Source organism: Trachinotus anak, unplaced genomic scaffold (genome assembly GCF_046630095.1).
Source record: "Trachinotus anak isolate AG129_WGS33_773 ecotype Australia unplaced genomic scaffold, CSIRO_AGI_Tana_v1 ptg000024l, whole genome shotgun sequence".
Lineage (NCBI taxonomy): Eukaryota > Metazoa > Chordata > Actinopteri > Carangiformes > Carangidae > Trachinotus > Trachinotus anak.
Window position 1 is genome coordinate 8,152,408 of NW_027273875.1, and position 15,915 is coordinate 8,168,322.

At 41.3% G+C, this 15,915-nt stretch overlaps 2 protein-coding genes across 2 annotated transcripts; one reads left to right on the plus strand and one right to left on the minus strand.

The window, feature by feature from the left end:
* Nucleotides 1–553: 553 nt before the first annotated feature.
* slc6a7 (solute carrier family 6 member 7) lies at nt 554–11,149 on the minus strand. Its single transcript, XM_071460388.1, has 14 exons — nt 10,825–11,149; nt 9,183–9,420; nt 8,541–8,672; nt 7,500–7,707; nt 6,079–6,217; nt 5,845–5,979; nt 5,622–5,725; nt 5,411–5,535; nt 5,044–5,156; nt 4,811–4,948; nt 4,608–4,707; nt 4,160–4,278; nt 2,676–2,849; nt 554–2,504 (listed from the first exon to the last, which is right to left on the minus strand). The coding sequence occupies exons 1-14, from the start codon at nt 10,888–10,890 to the stop codon at nt 2,334–2,336; spliced, it is 1,962 nt and encodes a 653-aa protein (XP_071316489.1). The 5' UTR covers nt 10,891–11,149; the 3' UTR covers nt 554–2,333.
* A 764-nt stretch (nt 11,150–11,913) lies between these two features.
* On the plus strand, nt 11,914–15,673 carry LOC139607802 (SLAIN motif-containing protein-like). Its single transcript, XM_071461018.1, has 7 exons — nt 11,914–13,439; nt 13,718–13,854; nt 13,943–14,047; nt 14,183–14,281; nt 14,367–14,663; nt 14,946–15,074; nt 15,262–15,673. Exons 1-7 carry the CDS (start codon nt 13,108–13,110, stop codon nt 15,528–15,530), a joined length of 1,368 nt encoding a protein of 455 aa, XP_071317119.1. The 5' UTR covers nt 11,914–13,107; the 3' UTR covers nt 15,531–15,673.
* The last annotated feature ends 242 nt before the right edge of the window (nt 15,674–15,915 follow it).

Sequence of the window (15,915 nt, forward strand, 5' to 3'; positions counted from 1 at the left end):
TCATCTAATGTAATTATATAGTTACTACACTGGTTTAGATTGTGCATATGTTCACTTTATCCTCATTGTTTCACTTCATTACACAAGTTACCTTATCACTCACCAAGGAAACACGCGTTTAAATACCGTCAGATCGGCTGTAATCTTTTCTCCTTGGACACTTTAAGTGTGTCTTTTTAGTATATTTTAATGACCATGGATTAAATACACCCAACCAACACCCCACCCATGTGCAATCATTGCCCTCTTGAGGTAAAATTCGCGTATTGTCATTTCAAATGATTAGAAAGTTTGAGAGAAACTTGGGTCATGGTCAGACATTTAGAAAACAAACCCCCCGTTGCCTCCATTAAACTCTATTTAAACTGCAGTGTCATTTTATTTTTGTGTGTGTGCATTGGATGTGAGTCTAACCTCACAGCAGACAGTTAAAAATAGCTTGGCTCTATATACTAATCACAGTTTTAAATTGTTTTCAGAAAGACATATTTGGCAGAAAAATCACCAATAAGTGAAATTACAAATAATAATCACAACAAAAGCAAATAATAGATTAAGATATGAAGACATTGATAATATTTAATCCTTAAGCACAGAATTATACAAGAGAATGGCAACAAAGTACAAAGGCAAAAAAGATGAGGTTTATGACATGACATACACTCAAAACAAACAATAATAAAACGTTACTCAATGGTTTAAAAGTGATCCTGCTTGAAGGATGCTTTGAGCACCCCTTTATATTAAAACACGCAAAATTAAAAGTTTCATGTGACTGAAAGGGTTTAAAAATGCAGACATTGCAGATTTGGCGGATCTACAGTCTACTCATCTGCAACGTGTACACAAGAGCGAGCACACATGCCCTTGAGAACAGTTTTGACGTGAACGGCCTGGAAAACGATGAGGAGCTTTCATCAGTTACTCCAAATTAAATCTTTAAGCATAGATGACAGTAACGAAACTTCAGGCCTCTGTGAGAGAAGTGCACCTAGTATGGTGATCAAATGTTATTTCTCTGGGACAGTCTATTTCAGTCAGCCGCATTAATCGGTGACCAGTGCATCCAGGTGAACTGCCTCATCTGGGGGACGTATGATTGTAATTATTCTTTCACTTATGTCCCTGGTTAAATATCATTGAGCTTATCTCACAAAGGGTCTTCTAAAAAAAAAAGTATTGATCTGATTGTCATAAATTAAGCAGTGAGGTCAATTTACCAAGAACTAACATTTTAACAACCGATTGTGATGTTTTCTCAAAGCAGGCCCTCAAATCAGAGTAAAGCTTGTCCTCTCGGGAAGTTGTGAGAAATACTAGCAAGATGACAACAATCATGTCCTCAAGCGGGCAATACATTTAAGTGATGAGTGCCTCTCCAGATAATACATTTAACCAGTGACATATGATGACTTCAGAAGGGCTTTCTGCCAATAAATAGCGGAGAGGAAATTCGTCACTGTAGGACTGTAAAAACAAAACTCCAGTAAACATAAAAACTAGAAACATACATGTGTGCAGATGTCCACTGATTCCTATCTATTTTTATCTTCTAAAGAAAACAAAGGTTAGTCAGAAACTTCTGTACATCCTCTGTCATCAGCATTAATGTGTAATGTAGTTGTAAGTGTGACTATATCAATTTATTGTGAGCAGCAAAGCTTTCACTAGGAACATTTTTTGCAGGTATCTGCAGGAACTGCTAGTTTGACATGTAGACAGTCGGACAAGATATCTTAGACATAGACAGTACCTTGACAAATAATTCATTTGGCAAGCTATTTTTAAATTAATTTACTTATTTAAGCATTCATGTTAAAAAGTAAGATGAATGAAATCTACTCCTGGCTGTGTCGTCAGCACCGACGGCTGTGAATCGTGGTCACTTCTCCAGGTCTATCAGTGCTGTGGGTAACAGTCAAGAGTCTCTGTGCTTCTTTTTGTCCCTCCTCCTTGGAACAAGATTTAAAAAGAAATCTGGTGCCCCTGACTCCTGTCAGTGAAAACTCATTGTTCTACTCTACAATGAGAATAAATATGACCAGAAATATGCTCATCCAAAAGTCCCGTCTAAGACGAGGATAATCCAGACTTTACAGATGTGACCTTATATTCTACACGATGTAAAAAATAAAAAAAATTTAAAAAAAAATTTTTAAATCCTATCCAATCATAGATAATAGTTTAAATAAAGCAATTCATCCACACTGCCCTGCAGGACACATAGACACCACCAGAGCCTCGCTGGGGCCAATAACATAATGATACATTCCTCTTTCTCTTGACAACGTAGTTTGCTCATCGCTGTGCGTTCATCACTGCTTTCCATGCTGTCACGCCTGGCTTCCCGCCTCCCACGTCATCGCAGTAAAGTCCATGTCTGTGAGCGTGACAGTGAACGGAGCCTCCACTCTCTCGGGCTCCACGTGCTCCTGTACTCTCCCTGTGCTGTTCAAGTTGTTCACCCTCCAGGAATTCAGAGGTCGAATCGCTTTCTGGAAACGCTGCGGAAAAGAAGCAAGAGACAGTCATGAACCTTCGTACAGAGGCCACCTCATCTGCAGGTGTTATATATTTAAACAGGTACAGCGGTGACAGTCAGTTAAGGCTATACTACTAATGGTCTGTTGTAACCAGACCTCACAGTGGCAGAATGACACAGTGGTGATACTAACGTCCTTCAGTGTTCCAGTTTCTTTGCAGATGGCCACAATGGCCCAGATGAGGATCTGCAGACAGCAGGTTGCACCCATGCACACGCCCAGCGCTTTACCCCACCGTGGGTACACATAGGACCCGTAGTGGAGTGATGTGTTGTACATCTCAATGAAGATGTACGTCAGGATGAACTACAGCCGCAGAGGGAGAGGCACAGAGTGAACACAGGAAAGTTTCAACTTCACAAAAAGCCACAGTGGCAGCAGAGGGAGAGAGACTGAGAGGACCAGCAGAGACATGCTGCAGGGGGAACTCAGATTGAATGTCAGTTTCTCCTCCTGAATTATTCAAGACTGTTGTTTTGAAGATTTCAGGCACAGTTGGCTACATTTCAAATAAGTGATGTTATTTTAGTTTCGTTGACCTTTTTGTAGCAGTTGGTAATAGAAATATTATATATTATCATACTTTCTTCTCCTTCAGTTTCTGATAAACTATTTGGTCATTTAATGTGGTATTTTTACCTCTCGGGGACAGCTCAGTGTCTCAGCCCTCATCAAATTACCCTTTGAAAGTACAACAATACATGACAGTAAAGGTGCCATCAAATAGGTATTTTAATATCTATCAGCCCTATTGTGGATGGTAATTCTGCTTCAGGCAACATACGGAGAAGAGGGGCAGAAATAAGAGAGGGAGTGACGTAACATGGATTGTGCAATATATGCACAATATTATATGTTAATGTATATGTTGTTATGTGATATGTGCTTTAGCTCAACAGTGCACTTAAGCTGGTAGTGAAGGTCATAACTGGACATTATTTACTTAATAATAGTCATAATTATTGATTTGTCAAAATAATCTGAATAAAAATTAATATTTTGTTTCTAACCTCCCATTATAAATTATTGACGGCCGGATAAACAGAATCTCAAAAGGTGATGTTCCTTATTCCCTCCTACACAAACAAGATAAGGGGTTTTGTGTGGGATGCTCCATAGAAGCTGCAATGCTGATTTGTATCCAGGAATTAAATCATGTGATGTGAGGTGGTTTGAAATACTAAAGAAAAGCAACAACATAATGGATCAGATAAATGTGAGAATTGTTAAGAACCTAATAGAGGAGATTAGCCATTAGCTAGTGACTGCTAAAGGAATTCCAGCCACAAAAACAGATGAACCAAACTGTCAGAACTAATTAAAATCAATACACTTGACGACTATGCCGTCCTCCTCTTTCATTGTTCCAGCAAATTGAACATTTCTTATTGATTCCGTGGAAGGCACTATAAGAGAAGACAAACCCATGGCCCATGGCCCATTTTAATTGCTTTTTAAATGGCTCTATTTCACAACTTTCTGTCAACTACATTTAAGGAAGTTTTAAATGAAATTCTGAAAAGCATTTGTCATAGTAATTACAGATAACCAATGCTGAAGTCACATTGTACCTGCATCTAGCAGTAACAAATATCAAAACTGGCGTGTTTACTCACCAGAAGAAGAAACGGAGTGAAGAAAACCCAGCATGCTTTGAAGTAAAGCAGCACTTTGCTGCACCAGGGAGGGCAGTGGCGGATCATGTCAATAATATCTTGACAAAACTGGTTGACTCCTTATAAGAAAAGTTGATTAAGAGATGCATATTAGGAACTCAGGAAAAACCAAGATACTTTTTGTAACACAAAAGAGAACATAACAGAAAATGTGTTCAATTTCTTCTTAAGAAGAAAAGAATGGTAAAATGATGTGATGCACAGCAGCTAAAAAAACTGCTTGAAATCAGTGCAGTTTAGAGTAGAAACTGGATTTGCTTTGTAGCCTTCACAACACAGCAAGTCAAGTCTCTCTTCTCACGTGTCCTGGATGACTGAGACTCATATAGAGGAATGATGTTGTGTTAGAGGAGTTTGATGTGAAGGTTAGGGGAGTGAGATGGGCTACCATAGAAGAAGGAGATGCCAATGCACATGAAGAGGGTGATGATGATGAGGCCGAAACTAGTGCTGAAGGAGTCAATGAGAGTGAACCAGTAAATCCCTCCCTATGAAGACACAGACAGCATGGGAAATGTGAGTCTGATCACAGAGAAGATGCATTTGCAGCCACATTCCTCACTTAATAGAGTTCGTGGAAAACACACTCACATCAGTCACTAACAAGAGACCAAACAGGTAGAAGCAAAAACACAGCGCGCCCAAGAACAAGGACTTGTGCAGCGTGTTTGCTCTGAGGTGCGGGAACTCGTCCAGCACGGCAGTGGTGATGCCCTCCATGTTGCCAAACTGTGAGGCGGCAGAGAAGAAGATATCATACATGCTGAGGTGGATCGTGTTTTTGCCAGTATCAAACATACAGTTAATAAAGTCTGCAGCCTCACCAGTGTATCGATCCCCAGCATAAAGAGCATGAGGAAGAACAGAATGGACCAGAACACGGAGCCTGGCAGGAGAGCAAGGGCTTCTGGGTAAGCAACAAAGGCCAAACCAGGACCTAAAATTAAAAAAAATACATGAACTTCATTTATTATAACATGCAAGTTTAAAGTGTAGTAGTAGTAACTTGTTTGAGGATGCCTGTGCCATGAAATCCTATTGACTCTAACTGCAAAGATTAGACTAAATAAGCACACAAACACCATGATGCACCAATGAAATGAAATGATCTTGAGAGAATGTATTCATGAGGTGGTTTTAGAACTGCACACAGGTGAGATGTTTATTGTTTTCACTGGTCAAGGTAACTACCTGTATCTGCCACCTTTCCAACAGGCACCCCCTTCTTCCATGCCATGTGACCCAGGATTGAGAATATAGCAAATCCTGAAAAGAAGCTGGTGCTGCAGTTTCCTGTGGTGATAATCAGCGTGTCCCTGAAATCAAAAGAACCATGATTAAGAGACTGAAGCTGTCAGGACTGCAGCAACAGAGCAAATGTTAGAGCAGAGCGCAAACTCACCTGATGACGTTGTTGTCAAACTTATTGTAAGAGGCCATAGAGAGCAGCCCCCCAACTCCAATGCCTAAGGAGTAGAAGATCTGTGAGGCTGCATCATTCCACACCTGCAATGTTTCAGACAGAAATATACTTTAAAAAAGGAAAATTTCTATCGCCATATCTATCGCAGTAACAAGGCACTGAGTTGACAACCTCATATGTGCCAGTCTACTGTCAGTGGTACCTGTGCATTAGCTAATCGGTTCCAGTCTGGTGTGAGGTAGAAAGCGACACCTTGAAGAGAGCCCTCCAGTGTAGCTCCTCTGATCACCAGAACAATGAGCACAAAGTAGGGGAAGGTGGCTGTGACGTAAACCACCTGGAAACCAGGACAACATATACAAGTTTTAGCAACTTATGGCAGAAAAGGGCAGGAGTGTGTGTGTGAGCTGACAATAACAACATTGTGTTGTTTCACCTTGCCAGAGCTGCGGATGCCCTTGATCATACACAGGAAGATGATGATCCAGGCTGCCAGGAGGCACAGGGCCAGGGGCCACCGGACAGGGCCCGGGTCGTGAAGGCCCTCACTGTGAACTACACCCAGTACTCGCTCACTGCAAGAAAACACAAGTCAAGCACAAACATATATTACAGCACACCTGTTACCACACCTATTGCCATGGGTAATACATATTAACTGACACAAAATAAACAAGGTGCAGTTGCTAGGCTGGTTTAATAAGTAGCTATAAAGACAATTTATCTGAACAAAAAGACCATTATTCATATTGTTCAGTTTTCAAATATTTTTCCTCATTGTTTAACAGAACAATAAATCAGAGAAGATTTGGAAAATTGGCGACATTTTAGTCCAGTGCTTTAGTGCTTTAGTTTAGAAGAAGAAGGAGAATAATATAATTAATATTTTCTTATCTTATCTTTCTGTGACATATTGACATATAATAAGCTGTAACCTGATCTATGCCTTCATAATGCACAATTATGATATACGGTATAATTTAATATACAATGTATTACCATAGGGAGTTGCACATATAATTATAATACTTTATACTTAATATTAAAAATTGCAAATTATAACGGTCTGCTTTAAGACAATGTTGTATTGACACTGTTGTTTTGGATTAACAGTTCCAACACTTTCCGTTGTTCAAGTTTTTTTCTCTACTATAACAAAGATAATGACGCAACACATCATCATCTAGACATGAAGCTCAGTATTCATGTCATTAAAAACATGTAATCCCAATCAATTCATTGTTTGCTGCATATCAATAAACTCTTACTTTCAGACAGCTTCATTATGGCACTGAGGCTGAGCATTACACTGCTTTCACCATGCTCATAACACCATACAGCCTTTCAAGCAAGAAGTATTCAGAGAACTGAGGAGTAACTTTAAAGTATTATAATCATCATGCCTTACAACTGTTGTTATAAAACATCATAATGCTTGATATTGTCAAGGTGCAAGTCTTATATACTTTGTACGTGTTATATAGTATAATATATTTACAGGAATTAAAAGTAAGGTGTGACCATAAAGTTCCTAATAATTAACTGAAAAGGTGACAGTTTAAGTCCAGTTATTGTAAACGATACTGATGTTTGTTGATAAAAAAGTAACAAAAAGTATTTGCACAAGGTTTGTGTGTAATTCCAGAGTCTGTCAAAAATGAATGACAAATGTATTTGTCCTGAAAAAGAACACTGAATATAAAAGCAGGGAAATGGCAGGAAGATGTAAAGTATACACTATATTTACAGTCTAAAGAAGTCTGAAGTAATAAAACAGTCCATATACATTTGCAAAGCAAAAGGTTTGATCCCTTCAAATAAGAGAGGTGGTGAGTGGTTGTGTGAAAAAGCACTTACTTCCAGAAGATTTCTGTGGGGCTGAGGGTTTTACCAGTGGAGCTATTCCCAGTGTTGTTACCACAGAGACCTGCATTGCCTACAGCTTCACAGGACCAGGGCAGAGGGCTCTGGAAGGAGCTGCCCAGGTAGTAAAATGTCCACGCTATGATGACGTTATAGTAGAGACACACCAGCGTGGACACACAGAGCATCCCAATGCCGATACCTGCAACAAATGACAAGAGAGAGAGGCCTTAAGTATCTCAGAAAAACAGGATGTGAACTATTGTGTCAGACACTGTATATAAGATGTCAGTAGGATTCATCTAATGTCTCAGAGCACTTATAGCCCTGTATACACACACACACACACACACACACACACACACACACACACACACACACACACACACACACACACACACATATATATAAATCTTTGAAAAATGGTTGTGTGTATGTGTATAGATTTCTTTATTTCTTTTATTTTTTTTTACACCTCAGAGTGACTGCTAATTACAGCTTTCAAGAAAATTCAATGGTGGGACAGTTTACCAGAAATTATTAATTTCCTTTTATAACACTTGGAGGCCTCTCTCTTAATTTTCAGTTCAACAGACAAACCACCCTCATGATGAAACCTGCTTTTTCTGGCCCTACTTTTTGTTCCTGCAGGTTTCTCTCTCAGATGTTTATATTTAGCATCTGAGCTGGCAGGATCCGCTGCGTGACGTATAGTAATGAGGTGGCGAGCTGATGTGAGTCAGCAAGTTATTGTCCTGGACTACAGTGTCTGGTGACAGTGGCATTGTGATGTCAACTTGAGATCCTGCTAATGCAAATCATCACATGTGGTCCAAACTGGATGCTCAAGATTCCTTGAGAATTACTACAGAGCTGTGATTGGATTTTGTTACACTACTTAACATTGTCTAGATAATTAGAATTAAGTATCGACTCACATTAAATTACCACACTGACATCAACGTGTCTGACTGTTTCCAAGGTATGTGAGTGTGTCGTTACTGGACTAAGAAGCATGAGAGCGCGGGTCATTACCTTTGAGCAGAGGGCAGCATTTCCACACAGTGATGGGGCCAGCTGCTCCGTACTGGCCTAAACTCAGCTCCATAAGAAAGAGTGGAACACCCGTAACAAAGAGCATAATGAAGTAGGGGATGAGGAACACACCTGTGAATATCAGAAATAGGTCAGTGTGAGGAAGGGTGGTGCTGGGAGAGACATCCACAGGAATTATATGGTTTGCCGAGCTCAAAGCCGGCGGCCTGTAGAGGCAGGTTGTCGCGCACACAGACTCTGTCTACTGTAGGTGGCAGACAGATGTTATTCTGCTTTACTGTTCGTTAAGCTCCAACATGCTCGAATTCAGATGAAGATGCCCAGTATGTAAGGCTGGCTTTAACAGGCAGACCACATGGCTGCTGTGTAATCAAGGAAAAACACACTGTCTCTACTTATAGGATTAGTAAATGCTTTGGGTTCTAGCTCCCAGAACCAAAGGCTGCCATGGAGAGCTGTGCAAATCAAGCCAGCATGATTAGCGGGACGACGCACACCCAAGGGCAGGGCAAAGAGTGCCTCTTGTTCAAATGGGTGTAACAAATTATTACAGACATACCACCCGATATTTAAAGCATTTGATACTTCAGAGGGAAATGGACATGCTTGTAAACCACTCACCTCCTCCATTGCGGTAACAAAGATAGGGGAACCGCCACACGTTTCCCAGTCCCACACAATATCCAATACAGGAGAGCAGGAACTCGTACTTCCCTCCCCACTGCTCCCTCTGGACAGCTGGGGTTGGAGTGGGAACAGGACTCGGGGATCTGGATTCAAACTGTGATTGCGGCACAGGTGTAGCTATCGGGTTGTGGCCATTTTGAGTGACGGTATGTCCGTTCAAACGTACTGAATTCTAGAAAGAAAAACACAAGCGCATTGTTAAAAACAGTGAAATGAGAGAGGGAATATACAGTAATACAGACATCAGTGAAATCTGAAACTGATAAGTTCTCTTCGCTTTTTCATGATAAGGTCATCAAAAATGTTTACATGTACAGCAGAAATGACATGATCTAGTTACAGCTCGGAGGTGCTGTGGGTGATCTTTTATTTCAATTGTAAAACAAGCTTTGCCTGAGCTTTACTGTGTCGGCCGATCTAACTCATGAGATGTTAACAATTATCAACTGGACGATTTATTCCTCCTTCTCTCCTGTAGGCCATCCACCTCTAAACAAGAGAGAGAGGAACTGTTTTCTCATGACAGGTTGCAGTGAGGAAGTCTGATTAAGATAACAGCTTCTGCTTTATGTGCTGTTACCGTCATTGTTATATGTTTAAACATTAACAATCCATCGGTGACGCAAATACAGTAAACACGGATTCATCAAAATTTTAAACAAAAGTTTTCAGTTATCCAAAATATAATGTCTTGATATTCCTTATAACACAAGGTGTTATATACACAAGGAAAATATACGTTAACAGGCATAAAGACATGGATATGAGAACCAGGAAGTCGAGATACTGCACAATGTATGTGGTCTGTTTTGACCAGAGGAGTGATAGAGCAGTATGTTTAACCAATTGATGCCTAGAGTAAACCAAGAGAAGAGGGATGGATAAGGTTCAATGAACAACGTCAGCAGTGTTTATTCATTAGCATCTTCAGTATCATTATGATTTAGAAATATGTAGCACAAGAAGCATTAATTCTCTACTGACTTAGGAACTTAGACTTGACAGACATAACAAACTAGTTATTAATGTTTGGAAAATTATGCAATTATTAAGCATAAAGCAATTCATCAATTATAAAAGCAGTTGGCGAAACGACTAATCCAATTAATTATTTATCATCAATTAATATTGATTAATTATTTCAAAAATCTAAAAAATGATTTACTCCCTGAGAATACCACCGTATATTATCTAAATAGAGGCACTGCATATTTATGTGGTTCACAATTGCTTTAATGATGTTGGGTACCAGCAGCATCCCCCTCATTCTGTTTCTGTGAGTCAAACTTTGAGAAAAGTTTGGACAGACACATCTGTTGAGTGGGTTCACCGGCTCAGGCTTTACCTCTGCGGTCCACAGCCCTGCAGCCTGGGAGCTCGGAGCAATGTGGACGGACAGGTTAGACCGCCTCACCCCGAGAAGTCTTACCTTTCCTTCCCGGTAGGTTACATCAAATCGCCCCGAGAGAGGGGATCCCACACTGGTTAGAGAGACTAACCTGCCTCTTAAGCCCACCACACAGGGCTGTGTTTGGTGTGGTTTCAGCGGTAGAAAGCCTTGAACCTCCGCTCCTACCTGCGTCGTGTTTGCACTGCCTGCACCGGGGCTCCCGGGCGCTGCTTTGCCGCTTTCGTCCTGCATTTCCCCCGCGGCAGAGGTGGCGCTTCACCGCCCGATTTACCGCTCGGTTGTCCGCATTTTTAGAAGGAGGGGTCCTCTTGGAAAAACAGCATATTGTTGTAGCTTTGGCGGCCGGTGAAGAGGAGCGTGACACCGCAAGAAGGCATCGGCGATGACGATAAGGAAACAACCCGGTGGGCGGTGAGGTGAAGGGCAGGGAGGCAGGGCGCAGGTGCGGGAGAGACACGGAGGAGGACGGGACGCCTCCTCCTCCTAACCTGCGCTGTTGTGTTAGATTCAGGGATGTTTTTTGGGAGGGGCAAGTGAGTCGAAGGAAGCAACCTGGGGCTGGCAACATGACCAGTTTTTTTTTTTTTTTAAAGAGACCGTGGCCAAGCTATTCACTTTATTTTGAAAAGAATATGTGAAATGTTTTGTTTCACCAGAAAAGTGTGTGTAAGCAAGTTATATGAAAACTATATGGCTGCTAAGTATCATGCGTTTAAGTTGTACTTCAACAGTAATTTTAGGTCATGCACAGGTAGGACATTGCCTTAAACATTAGTACTGGAGCATGAAAGTTCATTATTAGGTTTGGGAACAAGCAATAAAGTTTTAAATGCTGGTAAAAATAAATAAATAAATTAATAAGTGCATGGACCTTGTGCTTAATTTATTTTGTCAAGTGATTGCACTTAATCTGAAATGTTATTTCTGTTTCTTCCTTTTGATGTTTGGGGATTTCTTGACAGAAGTCATAGTTCACTGCTAAATGTAGCTGTTTCACATGCTGGTGTGACCAGGCTTTCAATGTCACACTCAGTTCTGTCGCATAAAGACTACATGCAGAGGACAGTTTCCTGTCTCTGTCCAATGGTCAGAACTATCAGCACCTCTAAGGCTTCTGTCTCTGCAACCCGTTGAGGCACAGAGATGTAAAAACAACAGTTTGTGGTTTAAGTGGGAGTTACACACTAGACTTCCTTCTCGACAAACAATAGTTTTGTGCACTGCCTCCTCTGATGATATACTCTTTCCACACCTGACCACACCCAGCTGCGATCACGGGTATAGTCAGAGATTCAAACTTGTTTACCTTTCAACCCCTAGAGGTCATTGCAGCAATGTTTACCTTCTATACTAGATCTATTGGAGTAGAGTTACTCTTTAAAAACAAAATTAGATCTTCATTGTTTTCTGTTTGATCATTTTTTCCCCCTCTGTCTGTGCGTGGTGTTTTGTGAAGTTAGTCAGTACAAACCATAAGTTACATAAACTATTAAATAGATTTAGAAGAAAAAAGATAAATATAGTAATTTCGTGTCCATGGATTTCATATGATTTACAGTATTAACTAGTTTTCATGCTTGATTTTCGTGACAGGGAGGTTGTGACAGTGACAGATACAAAGTGTCTCTCATTGTCTGTGGTTTGGTTGCGAAGGTAGAAGATTCTTAGGTTTCACTTGGCTGTGAGAGAAGCTGTAAATCTTGTGTTAATCTGCCTGTGTGTGACATAGAGATAGAGAGGGAGGGAAAGAGAAAGACAGAGAGAGAGAAGCAGCATCTGACCACACTTCTCGATGCAACTTCCTGGTGTGTGATGAGTGAGACAGAACTACATCTGAAAACAATCAACCACAAACATTCAGCAAATACATTCAATATGACGACCGCAGAAAGTCGCGGCACAGTATAGAATAGCTCCCGTCATCAGTGTGAAAAGAACATAAACACATATTATCTACTGAACAGCACTTTACTTGGTGCATTGAAGGTGAAGAGTTTAATGTCCTTGAGGGCTAAACAGTAAAACGACTGAACCGAGACAGCAAACAAATACTTTAACAGCTATTAGCTTCACAAGCCTATAGTATTGATGGTCTGATGTTGGGTGTCTCTTTTTCTTTCTTAGTAGCTGTTCACAAACTCTTTAATCCACATAAGCTCATGATGCTTCTCTAAATCCATCCAATCTGTTGAGTGTCTATACTTAACAGCACCACTCAACAAATCTGGGTCAATATATGGCACGGTGAGGCTGCACAGTTGCTGTTTGTGCAGACCAAAAGTTACCACAGTTGGAACTTGAAAGAGTCATATGATTTTAAAACGAGGATTTAGTCAGATTCTGGCACGACAACAGCTAACATCTTCATTACGGTGCACTGAGGTGGAATAAACCAAAACTGGACAAGAGCTTGAAGAAGTGAGAAGCTTTGAGGATTTCACCAAGAAAATGGAAGTCCGGGAGCGACTGAAGAGCCACTGGAGCCGGTATTTTTGCAATCAGTCGCCAGTGGAGTTCAGCTCAGATCCATACAGCAGCACCTGGACTGACACTGAACCAGCAAGGTTCAGGAGCTGTAGCAGTCGGTCATTTGCCATGGATGCTAGGGTAAGACTAGATCATTTGAAGTCAGGGTGTAAGTCACCCTCGCCTTGCTGTGCCATGGATGGGACACTGTACAACTATAACCTCTGGGACGGCAAGCCTAAAGACGAAGAGTCTGCTCTGGACTTGGTAGAGCTGCTTGATGTAGAGGATGATGGGCAGGATGAGGAGAGCTGGTAGGTGCCATCAGACCATCAATAATATTCTTTTGAGAGTGTGGCAATGAAAATGTGTTTCATTTCTCTGGCCTCACCCAGGTCAGACTTTAGTAAGGGACAATATTGAGAGAAACCCAGGTTTGATTTACTGTCCAAGTCACTACAGACTTTAAAAAACCTGTGAAGGAGCTAGAATGAGGTGGATACTGATCAGGGGAGATAACTTCCTCATATGCCCATATGATATTTGAAAACTCTTGGTGAGTGAAGTGAATGTACTCTCTTATTCCTCACAGGTTATATGAGTCTCCAAAGAAGCAGGTGACTGTGGAGAAAACTGAGTCTGCTCTCAGGTGGTGTCGACGTGTCCTGGATAACCCTAGTCCTGAGATGAAGGCAGCGTGTCGTCTGCTGATAAATAAGCTGGATGAAAGTAAGCAAGCAGCACCTATAGGCTCACTCTCTCAGGGGCGATCATTTTGTTCGCAGGTTTACTTTGTGCCGTCTTTCTGTATTGTCAGGACCAAGCAGTCACTTCTACAGACGTCCTGCAGTTTCTCATCGCACTGACACTGTTTGCTCTTCTATGCACAACAACGCAACACAGAGCACCTCTGAAAGTTTAGGTAATCTAGTGATGACAGCTTTAACAGCCTCAATTTATAGGTTATCTTATACAAAATAACCCGAGATAAAGTTTATAATTCTTCAACACTGATCAGTATTTTAGTCACATATTTTGCTTTTATTAATTTGCACAGATAACAATGAGATGAGCATCTGCCATGACTCCATAAACACAAACTACAGACTGGAGGACATCACAGATGTCCACATTATGGCTCGTATACAGGAGGCCAGTGAGTATAGAGGAGTCTTTTTGTGATTTAGTGCACACTGCATACTTAGTGTTGGATGGAGATAACTTTAGTCTTTGTCTTTCAGGCTTACGACAAGACTACGTTTCTACACCTGCTGCTGCTTCACCTTGGAGAAGCCCTGAGCCACCTGCGATGCTTCAGTCTTATTTTAACACCACAGTAGAAAATGATGATGACTTCACTCTAGGAAATAAAACTGAGGTTTCACCTTCCTCTCGATGGCGGCCTGCTCTGTTGTCACTGAGCTCTTCCTCTTCCTCACCAACATCAGCTGCTAAGCAGAGCTGCCAAAGTCCAAAACTGGCCAGACTTCACCAGCAAGTCACCCAATTCAAGCTGCTTAAACTCGCTCAGAATCAAGGTACACAGAGCATGCACGGTCTGACATCTACAGACATCCACATTATCCTCATTAGGTTGATGTAAGGCATTGTGATTACTGATTTAATATAATTTAATTATAATTGATTATATAAATATGAATAAAGAAATAGCCAATGAATACATTTTTTTTACAAACTGGAGTGTTATGTTACATGTAAAAACCGCTCCTGTGATTTTCCAGTTTTGGCAGCACATCGACAGACCTTGTGAGGTTGACTAAGTGTGTGTGAACTAGATAAAACCCTGATGTGTTTCGCAGCAACATCACCAGGCAGGACCAGGTCACCTGCGCGGACCAGCCTCCGCTCCCTCCAGGCTGTTAGGAACAGCCGGAGTTTAGAAACAGAGAGCTGCCACCCTGCTGAGCAAATCATTCACCCTGCATCAGGTGTGCATCTTTTTCCTCACATAAAAAAAACAGAAAAAAAAACAGTCTGCATTGGTCTGATGTGGTCATGTTACATGAGAGCTTGTCACTAGGTTGGCAAAAATGACATGACTATTAAAAAACTTTATTGTTTTCCTTCCGCTGAAGCAGAGACACATCACACAGTTACAACTGATTGTTTTCCCAGGTTCATCATCAACCCAAATGGGGTCAGGTCAGTGGTCTCCATCGCTTTCTGCAGCATCCATGAACTCCAAAGTCTCGTTGCCCTCAGTGAGAGACTCCTCAGCCCGGGTGACAGCCATGAAGAGACTGCAGAGGTCTCAGTCTCTCAGCCCCTGCAGGATTCCTCACCCTGCTAAGGGATACCTGTCTGTTCATGGACGTGTCTTTGCCGCACCTCAGAGGTCGACCGCCGTAGCTTGGGCCAGAAATGCACCATCCACTCAACGGTGAAAGATGTCACCGGTGAATCCCCGATACTTAAAATGACGACTTATAATTAAAACATAAAGAAGTCCATGTAATATTTTGAAGCAATTTACTTGCATGGTGGTTAAACCTGACTAATCATATAAATATCTTTACACTGTGAAGGAGTTAGTGTCTGCTTTAGAACTTTTATTTCACAGCATGATGCTCGTGGGGGAAGATATTGTATGTGCTGCCTCTGTGTGAACTTTCCATTACATGAGCTGGGATATGAGTCATCTTTCTCTCCAGCAGCTTGTAGATAAAGATGCCTGAGTGTGAAGCTGGCAGTGTTGCATCCTGGAGGGGTCCTGAAGTCATAAGAATGTAGAAATGTCAGCAGCCTTGTTCTGCTGATAAATTCACCCAT

What these genes read in the sequence shown, in the direction of transcription:
- slc6a7 (XM_071460388.1), bottom strand. Translation starts at nt 10,890, where the DNA reads ATGCAGGACGAAAGCGGCAAAGCAGCGCCCGGGAGCCCCGGTGCAGGC. An exon ending in ATGCTGCCCTCTGCTCAAAG is followed by an intron (nt 7,708 to 8,540) that starts GTAATGACCCGC and finishes CATTTGTTGCAG; the next exon opens with GTATCGGCATTGGGATGCTC. An exon ending in TTTGACAACAACGTCATCAG is followed by an intron (nt 5,536 to 5,621) that starts GTGAGTTTGCGC and finishes TTTTGATTTCAG; the next exon opens with GGACACGCTGATTATCACCA.
- LOC139607802 (XM_071461018.1), top strand. Translation starts at nt 13,108, where the DNA reads ATGGAAGTCCGGGAGCGACTGAAGAGCCACTGGAGCCGGTATTTTTGC. An exon ending in GGGCAGGATGAGGAGAGCTG is followed by an intron (nt 13,440 to 13,717) that starts GTAGGTGCCATC and finishes TATTCCTCACAG; the next exon opens with GTTATATGAGTCTCCAAAGA. An exon ending in TAAACTCGCTCAGAATCAAG is followed by an intron (nt 14,664 to 14,945) that starts GTACACAGAGCA and finishes TGTGTTTCGCAG; the next exon opens with CAACATCACCAGGCAGGACC.